Source organism: Zootermopsis nevadensis, unplaced genomic scaffold (assembly GCF_977971745.1).
Source record: "Zootermopsis nevadensis isolate Lab colony 2312 unplaced genomic scaffold, Znev_1.0 Znev_ptg000029l, whole genome shotgun sequence".
In the NCBI taxonomy this organism is placed as follows: Eukaryota; Metazoa; Arthropoda; class Insecta; order Blattodea; family Termopsidae; genus Zootermopsis; species Zootermopsis nevadensis.
This window is the reverse complement of record NW_028259161.1, coordinates 15,688,281-15,701,243: the sequence shown is the minus strand read 5'-3', so window position 1 is coordinate 15,701,243 and position 12,963 is coordinate 15,688,281. Positions and strand designations below refer to the sequence as shown.

General features: G+C 34.3%; 1 protein-coding gene and 1 long non-coding RNA gene across 2 annotated transcripts; one reads left to right on the top strand and one right to left on the bottom strand.

Moving 5' to 3' along the window:
• The first annotated feature begins 2,949 nt into the window (after positions 1–2,949).
• LOC147872293 (uncharacterized) lies at positions 2,950–8,121 on the top strand. Its single transcript, XM_087358238.1, has 6 exons — positions 2,950–3,954; positions 4,488–4,821; positions 5,031–6,360; positions 6,468–6,577; positions 6,770–6,913; positions 7,536–8,121. Exons 2-6 carry the CDS (start codon positions 4,753–4,755, stop codon positions 7,755–7,757), a joined length of 1,875 nt encoding a protein of 624 aa, XP_087214364.1. The 5' UTR covers positions 2,950–3,954; positions 4,488–4,752; the 3' UTR covers positions 7,758–8,121.
• Positions 6,362–12,713, bottom strand: LOC147872292 (uncharacterized). Its single transcript, XR_015537707.1, has 2 exons — positions 12,546–12,713; positions 6,362–8,225 (listed from the first exon to the last, which is right to left on the bottom strand). It is a non-coding gene; the product is annotated as an uncharacterized LOC147872292 (long non-coding RNA).
• Between the last annotated feature and the right edge of the window lie 250 nt (positions 12,714–12,963).

The following is a 12,963-nucleotide window of genomic DNA, read 5'->3' as shown; positions in this document are numbered from 1 at the left end:
GAAGTTGAACAAATTCATCGCTCTCAGTACTTTCAAGTCGACTTTCACTTGATGACGCCATGTCAGATTGCTGTATATGTGCGTGTGATGTTAGTAATTAAACAATTTAAAATGAATACTTTTTCAAGACCTTGAACATGGGCGTTTCCTGCTACCAGCTGATATATGTAATTGCATATTACACACCGTCCATAGTTCACGAGAAAAACCCTGCTGGCGAAAGTCGTTTCTGTTGCGGTGCGGGGAACAATACTTATCAGCTGGACTAGATGGCTGCTATTGGTGGGAAGTGTGACACGCCAGAGAGTAATTCTAATACACACAGACTGAAAACATCAAGCGGTTGAGATTAGCGTGTAGTGAGTGCGTCTGTACTGTGTTCTGTGGGTGTTGTGATAATATTCTATATTCAATCACAGGTTATTTAAATACAATACTTTTATTTTCCGTCGTTACACAAGCTTATTGTTAAAAATCATATAAAATTTCACATAAAATTGTTACATTTTAAAATTGACGACATGTTTCGATATACAATTCTATCATCGTCAGGTCTATCAAAATTAAAATTAAAATCTGGTGTATCTGTTGCTCTGCTTATATTGCTTTTGTTTTTATCCGTTTTTATTACATCTCCAGGCTTCTTCCATTTAATTTTGGAGATGCGCCTGGGTGCCTATATCTGCAAAATCAATGTTAATTTTCATATCGTGATTCTGGCTACCGACATAGGAAATGGAATAATATTACTCTAATTTTATATTATTTTATTTTATTTTAAGGAATTACTCAAATATATCGTATTACAAGCAAAAGAAATGCAATCACAAAATATAAAGTATAAAGTATTATAACATACCGGGTTGTGTGTGAGGTGCGTGTCCGTTGTTATTGAATGGCAGAAAGCAACTGAGTTGTAAGTATCGTGTGTGGCTATATATATTGGGTGAAAGTTGTTTAGGGGGTTGGGTCAATGGACTGTAGAATGTTAAATATCGGATTGTTCGTGTAAATGTTGCTGTCGTTTAATGCAAGGTTTTGTTTATGTGTTCTTTGTATATGATATTTCTCTATGGTGTCTCTATGTCGTTTGTTTTGTATTATTTTTATAATGTCCATTGTATGTTCTATTTTGTTGTATGAATGTCCTGTGTTTAATATATGCTTTGCATATGCTGAATGGTCTTTATTATGTTTTATTGCTGTAATATGCTCTTTATATCTTTGATTAAAGGTGCGTCCAGTTTGGCCTATATAGGTTAACGGGCAATCATTGCATTTTAACCTATATATGCCTGGTTTTTCGTATTGATTTGTTGTGTCTATTTGTGGTTTTTGTTTCAAGATGTTTTTTATAGTGTTTTTTGTTCTAAATGCTATTTTTATGTTATTTGTTTTAAATGTTTTTGTTATATATTTGGTTTCTTTTCCTATATATGTGAATGTGGCCCATTTGTTTTGTTTATTTTCGTTTCCGTCTTCATTTATGTTGTTTATATTGTTTATTTTATTTTTGGGTTTTAATTCATAATTATTATATCCGTTTTCTATTAGAATTTGTTTTATTGTGTTACATTCAATTTGTTTGTTTACTGTGGTTATGGGATATGTATTTTTTCTGTTTATTAAGTAGTTAATAGCCATCTGTTTATGTTCATTCGGATGGCATGAAGAGGCATGAATTATGGTGCTTGTATTTGTGGGCTTTCTGTATATTTTGAATTCGAAGTTATTTTCGTTTCGTATTATAGTTAGATCTAAATAATTTAATTTGTTATTTTGTTCTTTTTCTAAAGTGAATTGTATATTTTGATTTATGTTGTTAAATTCATTTAAAACATTTTTTATGTCTGTATTTTTTCCATCAAAAATCATGAATATATCGTCAACATATCTACTATAGTATTTAATTTGATATTTATTTAATATATTTACTATGTAATCATGCTCGAGATATTGTAAGAATATTTCAGATAATATTCTCGAGGTGGGAGCTCCCATAGGTAATCCTGTTTCTTGTTTCCAATATTCATTGTTGAATTGGAAATAATTTTGGTTAATAATAATGTTAGTTATATTTGTAATTTCATTTATTAGATCTGTATTTATATTCTGTCTATTTAGAATATCTCTTACATACTCTATCAGACCATTAATAAATTGGACATCAGCCCCTGCATATAAAATAGCAATAAAAATGCAAAACATTTTAAAAGAATGTTGTAATTTACCAAATACCTTTAATATAACAAATTCTATAAAATTAATAAATGAAATCAAACAATTAAATTTTCATAATAATAAAAATATACAAATTTGTTCTTTTGACATCAATAATATGTATACAAATATTCCAACAAGCATGCTACGAGATATTGTAAGAGATATTCTAAATAGACAGAATATAAATACAGATCTATTTAGAATATCTCTTACAATATCTCGTAGCATGCTTGTTGGAATATTTGTATACATATTATTGATGTCAAAAGAACAAATTTGTATATTTTTATTATTATGAAAATTTAATTGTTTGATTTCATTTATTAATTTTATAGAATTTGTTATATTAAAGGTATTTGGTAAATTACAACATTCTTTTAAAATGTTTTGCATTTTTATTGCTATTTTATATGCAGGGGCTGATGTCCAATTTATTAATGGTCTGATAGAGTATGTAAGAGATATTCTAAATAGACAGAATATAAATACAGATCTAATAAATGAAATTACAAATATAACTAACATTATTATTAACCAAAATTATTTCCAATTCAACAATGAATATTGGAAACAAGAAACAGGATTACCTATGGGAGCTCCCACCTCGAGCATATTATCTGAAATATTCTTACAATATCTCGAGCATGATTACATAGTAAATATATTAAATAAATATCAAATTAAATACTATAGTAGATATGTTGACGATATATTCATGATTTTTGATGGAAAAAATACAGACATAAAAAATGTTTTAAATGAATTTAACAACATAAATCAAAATATACAATTCACTTTAGAAAAAGAACAAAATAACAAATTAAATTATTTAGATCTAACTATAATACGAAACGAAAATAACTTCGAATTCAAAATATACAGAAAGCCCACAAATACAAGCACCATAATTCATGCCTCTTCATGCCATCCGAATGAACATAAACAGATGGCTATTAACTACTTAATAAACAGAAAAAATACATATCCCATAACCACAGTAAACAAACAAATTGAATGTAACACAATAAAACAAATTCTAATAGAAAACGGATATAATAATTATGAATTAAAACCCAAAAATAAAATAAACAATATAAACAACATAAATGAAGACGGAAACGAAAATAAACAAAACAAATGGGCCACATTCACATATATAGGAAAAGAAACCAAATATATAACAAAAACATTTAAAACAAATAACATAAAAATAGCATTTAGAACAAAAAACACTATAAAAAACATCTTGAAACAAAAACCACAAATAGACACAACAAATCAATACGAAAAACCAGGCATATATAGGTTAAAATGCAATGATTGCCCGTTAACCTATATAGGCCAAACTGGACGCACCTTTAATCAAAGATATAAAGAGCATATTACAGCAATAAAACATAATAAAGACCATTCAGCATATGCAAAGCATATATTAAACACAGGACATTCATACAACAAAATAGAACATACAATGGACATTATAAAAATAATACAAAACAAACGACATAGAGACACCATAGAGAAATATCATATACAAAGAACACATAAACAAAACCTTGCATTAAACGACAGCAACATTTACACGAACAATCCGATATTTAACATTCTACAGTCCATTGACCCAACCCCCTAAACAACTTTCACCCAATATATATAGCCACACACGATACTTACAACTCAGTTGCTTTCTGCCATTCAATAACAACGGACACGCACCTCACACACAACCCGGTATGTTATAATACTTTATACTTTATATTTTGTGATTGCATTTCTTTTGCTTGTAATACGATATATTTGAGTAATTCCTTAAAATAAAATAAAATAATATAAAATTAGAGTAATATTATTCCATTTCCTATGTCGGTAGCCAGAATCACGATATGAAAATTAACATTGATTTTGCAGATATAGGCACCCAGGCGCATCTCCAAAATTAAATGGAAGAAGCCTGGAGATGTAATAAAAACGGATAAAAACAAAAGCAATATAAGCAGAGCAACAGATACACCAGATTTTAATTTTAATTTTGATAGACCTGACGATGATAGAATTGTATATCGAAACATGTCGTCAATTTTAAAATGTAACAATTTTATGTGAAATTTTATATGATTTTTAACAATAAGCTTGTGTAACGACGGAAAATAAAAGTATTGTATTTAAATAACCTGTGATTGAATATAGAATATTATCACAACACCCACAGAACACAGTACAGACGCACTCACTACACGCTAATCTCAACCGCTTGATGTTTTCAGTCTGTGTGTATTAGAATTACTCTCTGGCGTGTCACACTTCCCACCAATAGCAGCCATCTAGTCCAGCTGATAAGTATTGTTCCCCGCACCGCAACAGAAACGACTTTCGCCAGCAGGGTTTTTCTCGTGAACTATGGACGGTGTGTAATATGCAATTACATATATCAGCTGGTAGCAGGAAACGCCCATGTTCAAGGTCTTGAAAAAGTATTCATTTTAAATTGTTTAATTACTAACATCACACGCACATATACAGCAATCTGACATGGCGTCATCAAGTGAAAGTCGACTTGAAAGTACTGAGAGCGATGAATTTGTTCAACTTCCCACTGAGGTAAGTTTTGTCAACATCTGCAGTGGCATCTAATCAGTTATGCATAAGATTATGTAGTTTATGATCTTGAATATTTTATTGTGACGTGTGCTTTAATTTTTCGTTTTTAAAAGTTGAAGCTTATGTGGTCACCTCTTAAACCATTCTACTAAAACATTATACTATACCTTGTTGTCATTGTTATATTTTAAACTGTTTTCATATTCCAGATTATAATATACATCCTGGAGTTCCTGCCCTTGTCAGACAGAATAAGTGCCTCGCAAGTGTGCCATTTGTGGCATTATGCATCAAGAAACGCCAAACTGCATAGCAATGAAGTAGTGGTATTGCGTCATGACATCAGTAGACCACTACAAGTCTTTGAAAATAGTCTTGGAACATTTCTGCATTTTGTGTTCAAAGACATACTATTCATGAAATTAACCAAATTTTGGGATAGATTCTGTCCACAAATGCAGTCTCTTTACATCGATAATTGTGATATATCAGAAAAGACCTTTGTAGATATTTTATTAAAGTGCTCACATTTAGAAACTCTCGTTGTGAGTGCTTGTCCTGATCTTTTAAAGTCAGGAAGGGTTCTGGAGCAGAAATCTGATGTTATTCTGCTTAGTAACACTCTTGTCAAACTTAGAGAGCTAAGACTTGATTTGAGTTCAGATTTGTCGGATGCCCTTTTGAATAGATTTATGGCAATTGCTTCCAATTTGGAAGATCTGTCATTGACAGGATGTCGGATCTGTTTCAATTTTGAGCTGTGTAAGAAATATTACCCTGGTGACATGTTAGAATCTGGCTACACAATGGCATCAGAAAGTGTTCTGACATTCATTAATATACTACAATACATTGTGTCAAAGGCACGGAAGATTAGAAAGTTGAGATTTGGTAGCACGGACATTGATGATGCAGCATTGTCACAACTAGCAGAAGTACCAGCACTACATCTTGAAACAGTTCATCTTCAGTCTTGCCACCAGCTGAACAATGCAGGCGTACTCAGACTCACAGAGTACCAACAAAGTCTCACTGAATTACATTTAAGTAATTGTCGTGGCATTGGTGATCCTTCTCTCATAGCTATCTGTCACAACCTAAAGAACCTTTTGACGCTCAATATAGAGAAATGCTATGCCATAACAAACACAGGCATATCAGAACTCTGTCATCTCAAGAAATTAGTAAATTTAAACCTGTCAAAATGTGACAAGGTATCAGGTGAGGGCATTGAGCGGGGACTTTGCTCTTCTGTAAATCTGCAGTTGCAACGACTTAATCTTGCTGAACTCTCCTTCGGTGAGAGAACTTTGTGTCGTATAGCAGAGAACCTTCCTAGGCTTATATATCTTAACCTTAAGGGCTGTTCCAATGCAGTGACAGACATGTCTGTTCAGGCCATTTTCCAACACCAAGTTTGGCTTCGATCCCTCAAACTGAGATTGTGTCGCAAAGTAACAGATGCTGGACTCACAGGGATGGGGTTGAGAACAAGAGGAGAAGAAGTTGAAAATGGTTTCTCAATTATTAGATTGAAAGGTATGCAGAATATGTTAATATTTAAATACATACTTATGTTTGATCGTATAATTTAAGGATATCATTAGATAAACTGATATATGGTAATTATTTATTTTTCCCCTTAGGTTTGCAAGAACTAGATTTGTATGGCTGCCGGGAAGTCACAGATGTCAGCCTTAAGTATGCCTTTAGTTTTCTTGAACTTCGACATTTAATTCTGAGTTGCTGCCGGCAGGTTAGTTTCATCGGGAAATTTAATATGTTTTGCTTCTCATTGGGTTTCTTAATATCTTACCTTTTCTTCTCAAACACCAAGTCCTTCGCTTTTGATAAAGTTGCACAGAAGAACAAGGGGCTTGTTAAGAACGATCATTTACAAAATCTTCATTGCTATTTTTTCTTTGTACATTTTACATTCTGCTTTCAGGTAACAGATGCAGGCATCTCAGATCTGGCCTCAAAGAACCCAAGCATTGAAAAACTTGAAATTAACTTTTGTAACAGAATCACGGACAGTGGCTTTATTGAACTTGTGAATCATTTGTCGAGACTGAAACATCTTCGATTGGAGGTATATGTCACTTTATATCAAGCAAGTTAACTTGGCACATAACACATGCTGATAAAGTTAATAAGCAAGAACCCAGGATTATATTTCTGTGGTTCCTCATGATTACTTCAGATTATCACATTATTTTAATAAAATATGTTTTATAGAGAAGTCCTTCAGATCTGAAACTAAACAAAGTATTTTCAATCACAACAAATAAAGTAAATAAAACATTTTAAGAGTAGAATCTGTGATAGATCATAATGGGTTATCAAATTAAAGTTTCACAGTGATACATTACAAATCTCCCCATAAAAGTATCTTCCAAATAAAAACCATATAAAAATAAAGTATTTAAAAATAATTACCATTTGGGGATATAGAAAGTCCGCAGTGACAATGAATTCCAAATGAGGGAGTTTATCATAAGACAATGTGTAATTAATTGTTATACTGTGAAATATTACAATTTTGCATTTCTAATCTGCTCAGTGGTGGCGTTGTGTTTATTGTGGACAGTACACAAGCAACTGTCATATGATATGTTTACAATTTTCTTCAAACTTCTCTGGATAATTGATACATAGCAGTGTGATTGTTATCTGTTGCAAGTGCTAAATAATGGGTACTATCTCCTCCACAGGGATGCAAGCTGACAAATGCAGGCCTTACAGCAATTAGACAGAGATGTAGCAATCTGAAGTTCATGGATATGAACTACTGCTCTGTCATGTCTACATTGGGTCCAACCAGTCTTAAACCCTCGATTTATGGCCCAAGAATCCAGCACCTTATCCCTACATTTCCAGGTCACCGAATGCCATTATGTACCATTCTGGATAACATACAAACTAGTCTTGTGTAAAGACTTTCAGATTGCGATGTTTTACATTTTTCATACATCAGACCTGTCAGTGAATTTCCATCTTAAAACATTACCAGTTTCCTTAAACTGGTAATACCAAATTTCAATAAGAAATTATTTTATGAGCTGATGGTTTTCTACCATATCCAGGTGAAAGCTTACATTGCATTATCATAAATTATTTGTTTAAAGCAAACCAGAAGAAACACTGCTTCATCTTGAACTGTTCCCATTGCACTGAGGCAGAAAGTGGCGTGAGCTTAGATTTAAGAAGCGGACTCTAGTTTCCACACCAACAAGACAGAAACTAAACTGAGATTTTCTTGATTTTTCACAACAAAAATAAAGCTTTTTATTAAATGAGTATATTTTCACAGTGGTTACCTCAAGTATCTTTTTTTCCTAGAGCCTCAAGAGTTTCCAAAAGATTTATCTGTCAGTCCATGTCTAGAGAATACCGTTGTTACACTGCAAATTAAAACCAACAGTTATTTGTTTTCACATTTTGTTCAAATATTTTGTTTTTCTTATTCAGTGATACATATTGCTAGAAGTAGATATTTGCTGTCCCTGGCAATGATAAGTATTTGATTTAGGACACTCTTAAGGTTGTTCTCCATTTCCAGTGTAAAATGTAGGTCGGAGAAGCTATTAATTACTAATACTAGAGCAATGCGCTCCTTTCGGATCGCTTTCTCTAGAGTCCTTGTCGTTCTTTCTCGATAATTTCGCGTTTTACGTCTATCGGTTTCTGTTGATATTTAATACTTTGTTTTTCAGCATGTTTTTTTCGCTCTTCTGTTCTTGCTGGATAAGTTTTTCTACGTATGTTCTTAATATGGCCTCGTTTATCAATGTAAGTCTTCTTTCGCTTTTCCTTATTTGTTAAATAAGTCTGATGTTTTAGTTTTTTTCATCGCTGTTCAGAGGCCGACTGTTCTTGGTCAGTTAACTTTCTACGTCCAACTCCACCCTTGGACATCTTCGATATATGGTTCTATAAAGACGTATTGTTCTGTGAAAATGCTATGGGTAATAACGAAAGGGGATTGTTGACGGCAATATACCAACACAACAATGCAGAGTAAGCAAATGACGTAAAAAATTTTATTGTGTGATTTGAAATAGTAAAAATGTGACACTTTTACATTTGTCGATAGATTTTCTAGATTTCGTAATGTGATTATCGTCGAAGATAAGCCGTTCATCGTTATAACGTCGCCATGCTTTAAAATGTCCGTCGTTTCGAATACTGTTAATGTCTACAAATTCGACCGCACTTCGCAATTTGTCTCATTCTCATTATTTCAAATGTGCGTAGTCCATTTCGAGTCAATTATTTATTTCCAAAATCATGTGCTTTTGACGGTCACCTACAACAACTTCGTTCGTTTCACATACGTAGGGTTGTTGACATTCCGTACACATCTGTTTGTTTGATATTTCAATAAGTCTTTGAAATTTGTCGCGTTCGTCTGTGGTATGTTCATTACCAATGTTTGGATTCTATAACGTTCTTGACGTTGATGACCATTTGTACATGTTTTTGTATCCGCCGTGTGGTTTTCAAACAGGTTTTGCGTCTCTATTCGAAAATGTTGTAGATCGTTTCGGACACACTTTGGAAACCTATTCTCAAATCTGGGTTAACGTTTTAGTGTATTGAAAGGACATTATGTATATTTAGAGGCTATATGTATACGGTAGCAATCTCGGAGATCAATTGTGCAGCATTGTTGTCACCGTTGTTGACATTGAATGTCATTTCTTTTAGACTTTCGACTAACGTAGCAGCTGAATGCAACATGTTTATTGAGGAAATCAAAAAGCCGTCTGATCCATTGACATTCTCCAGTTTCAAATGTTCGATGGTTGGTACAAATTCACGTGTAATCGTCGTTTTATTCTGCTTCACTCTCCGTATAGGTTGTTCATTGTTTTTTCCTTGAACTTTCACATGTTTAATAACATAATATATTAGCATTTTAAAACCTTCTGTAATGGTGATGTTATGTGTGTTCTTGGAGGAAGAAACCGCGTTTGCAGATTTCAGTTTGATGAGTTTTGTCTCTAAAGGCTCAATACGAATGTAGCAACAAATGTTTATAAGAAACGTAACTGGTGAAATTTAATATCACAACAAATTCCGTAACAACTTCCTTCGAGGGACACAGCATATGGCATACCCGAACATGCAACACATGTATTACCCAGGCGCTCAACACACACATGACTTACATACCTCCTCTCCTGAATACCATCTGTACCGTCTTTTCTTGGTTGATTTGTAACCTGTTTTGTTGCGCCCAGGTTACTAGTCGCTTGAATGTTTCCTGCAAGTCACTTTTATTCGTCGAGCCTAGGGCCATATTGTCAGCATAGGTATATAGCGACGTTGCGGGTAGACATACTTTCCTGATGCCGGCCGTGTGGATGTTGAGTAAGAGTTTGCTTAGTGGATCCCCTTGTAATACCCCTCTGGTTTGTACGATTTCTTTTGATGTCGTTATGGTGTTGTCGATTCTGATCAGGCTGTGGGTCAGGATGTTGTGGATTAGGATGGATGTGCTTTTATCCAGTCCTATCTTTTCCAGCGAGTATCTGTCTGTTCACACTGTCAAAGGCTTTTGTGTAGTCAATGAAAATTGTGTAGTACTTCTGTTTTGGGGTTCGGAGAGCCTTCTTCATGTCGTTTAGCAGGTTTTCTATTGCTTGTAGGCAGGAGCGGACTCTTCTAAACCCAAACTGCTGTTGAGGGATTTATGGATCAGCTATGTTCGTGATTCTTTTCGTTAGTAAGGTTGTCAGCAGTTTGAATCAGCTATTTTCTAGGGCTATCCCCCTGTATGAGTTGGGGTCGTCAGTGGCACCCTTGCCTTTTATAGAATTTTGATATTCGACACACTCCAGGGATCTGGCAGCTCACCAAGTTCCAGGCACTGGTTGAAGAGGCCTTCCCAAGTTTCTATGAGTAGCGGGCAGGAGACTATTAAGTTTGTCGCATATGGGCGATTTTCTCCAGTAAGGTTCAGAATGTCTGTAAAATGTGTTTGCCAAGTCTCCATCTGGTACTTTCCTTTATCTCAGCGCCACGAAAGGGTCAGTGATGGCTGCTGCTGCTGCTGCTAGTTTCAGTCCTTCATTTTCCATATAAGTGTTCCTTTCATCCTTAAGAAGGATTTTGTACTGGTTCCTTGCCATCAAGTATGTCGCTAAGTCTTGGGAGAGTCCTGACAGTTTTGCTTGGTGTAAGGCTTGTAGAGTAATCTGTCTTTTTCTGTAACAGTGCACATCGTACCATGGCTTTGCTTGTCTTTTCTTGACAGATTATTGTGGATTGGAGTAGCTGTTGTATCTGTTGAGTTGCTTTTGTAACACTGCTCTGTATGGCTAATTGAATTGACTCCAATTCCTCTCTTGCTTCTGCTAGGACTTGCAAATCAAGCTTTCTCGATACTTTTGTGGCTCTGTTCTGATGGACTGACATTGCATTAGCCTGCATGCCGAAGGTAGCTATTATTACTGGATCTTCAGGATGTATTAGTGATGTTGCACTCATTACTGTTGCTATTATTGTTTCTACGTCTGTATGGGGTTTCAAGTACATGGCTAGGATGTTTACAGTGTCTGTCTTAACTAAGGTGTAGTTATCATCGCTGTGTCTGAGGGTCACCTGGCCTAACTTACGATCGGTATAGCAAGATATTCTCCCGTAGGGTCTTCCCTCGTTTCTGTTGTACTAGAGTGTGTGCTGAGTATTTCCCTGGAAGCTCTATTGGGTCTGCAGTCATTGTTTCTATCAGTATGTAATAGTTGTGTATCTGCAATAATGATGATCATCAAGGCTGGTAAAATATTGAAAGTTGCAAGGAATGTATTTTGACAATATGTGTACTCCAAAATGGAGTCTGGAATACACTACCCACTCTTTGTAATTTTATAAATTAATTAAATCTGCTATACTTAGATCCATATTGGTGACATTAAAAATTCAAACCCAATAAAAATGGAATTGAAGTTCTCATCTATAAGCAGTAGATGTCAACCATTGTTTTGCTGGGATATTTTACAATCTAGGAGTGGTTTCGTTCACTTTTAAGAGCCGATCTTTGCATTACATGGCATCTGCTTCATATATGACAGGTATCTGACTTGAATCCTTCCCTAGTACCGGTTATTATTTTTTCTCATCCTCAGCCCAATAATGTGCCACATGCAATTGCTCTTTAATGCAAAGCACCATTTCTATGAATTGGCAGTCTTTCATTGATGCTGCATAACCTCTTCAGTTGATGCAGCAGTGAAGCTGATTTTGGAGTGTTGTGTCTGACATGACTAGTTTTAGTTACTTTAGATGCTCTATACAGAATAAATTCAAAGATTCCATTTAAGATGAAATAAGTTCAATAAGAAGTTGACAAATTACTCATTTATGTACATAATCTGCTAATGTGAATATAGCACCAAAATCTTGGTTATGATGTTATAGAGTGATATATATTCTTTAAGTAGGACTTGACTGTTTAGTATGGGGAAATGTGCATACTTATTGATATTTCTCATACATCAAATACACACTTTTGTAAACATTAGTGGAATTTTATCTTCGCGTCGCTTCTGTTGTGAGACAAATTAAACACCAATATTCTTGCATTGTGGTAAAATAATCATTGTATAACAATATTACGTATGTGTAGGTATGTTTATTAGCTACTGCGTCCCGCTGAATTTAACTTGTATTTGCAGTGGTCATCTGGAATAATTTCATTGTTTCAGCTGTACACTCACCCAGTACCCACAGTATCGATTTTCTGTACTTTCGTAGGTGGCAGAAAAGTATTAAGAGATTCACATTTTGCTAAAGGGCCTACATGGCACATAGAGGGACAACTTTACAACCTTTTTTAAGCGATGTATAAATTATTTTAGCGGTGAACGCTGTATGAAGTGCAACAAGCAAATACGCAAAGGCTATCATACTATATTAGGTGATCTGTGGTCATACTCTCTAAACACGTAAGATACCTGCACTGGTAACGACGTTTACATCTTATACGTTGGTCACAATGTATGACGGAAACAAACATAAAAGCATCATTTTTGAAATGAAGTCTGTGACAGGTATACGTATTGTGTGTATTACAGACGAATTTGAAATCTGCGGATCGAAATATAGTGTAGTGAAGTATTCTCATTATTTTTCAAT

What these genes read in the sequence shown, in the direction of transcription:
- LOC147872293 (XM_087358238.1), top strand. Translation starts at nt 4,753, where the DNA reads ATGGCGTCATCAAGTGAAAGTCGACTTGAAAGTACTGAGAGCGATGAA. An exon ending in TTGTTCAACTTCCCACTGAG is followed by an intron (nt 4,822 to 5,030) that starts GTAAGTTTTGTC and finishes TTCATATTCCAG; the next exon opens with ATTATAATATACATCCTGGA. An exon ending in TGAAACATCTTCGATTGGAG is followed by an intron (nt 6,914 to 7,535) that starts GTATATGTCACT and finishes TCTCCTCCACAG; the next exon opens with GGATGCAAGCTGACAAATGC.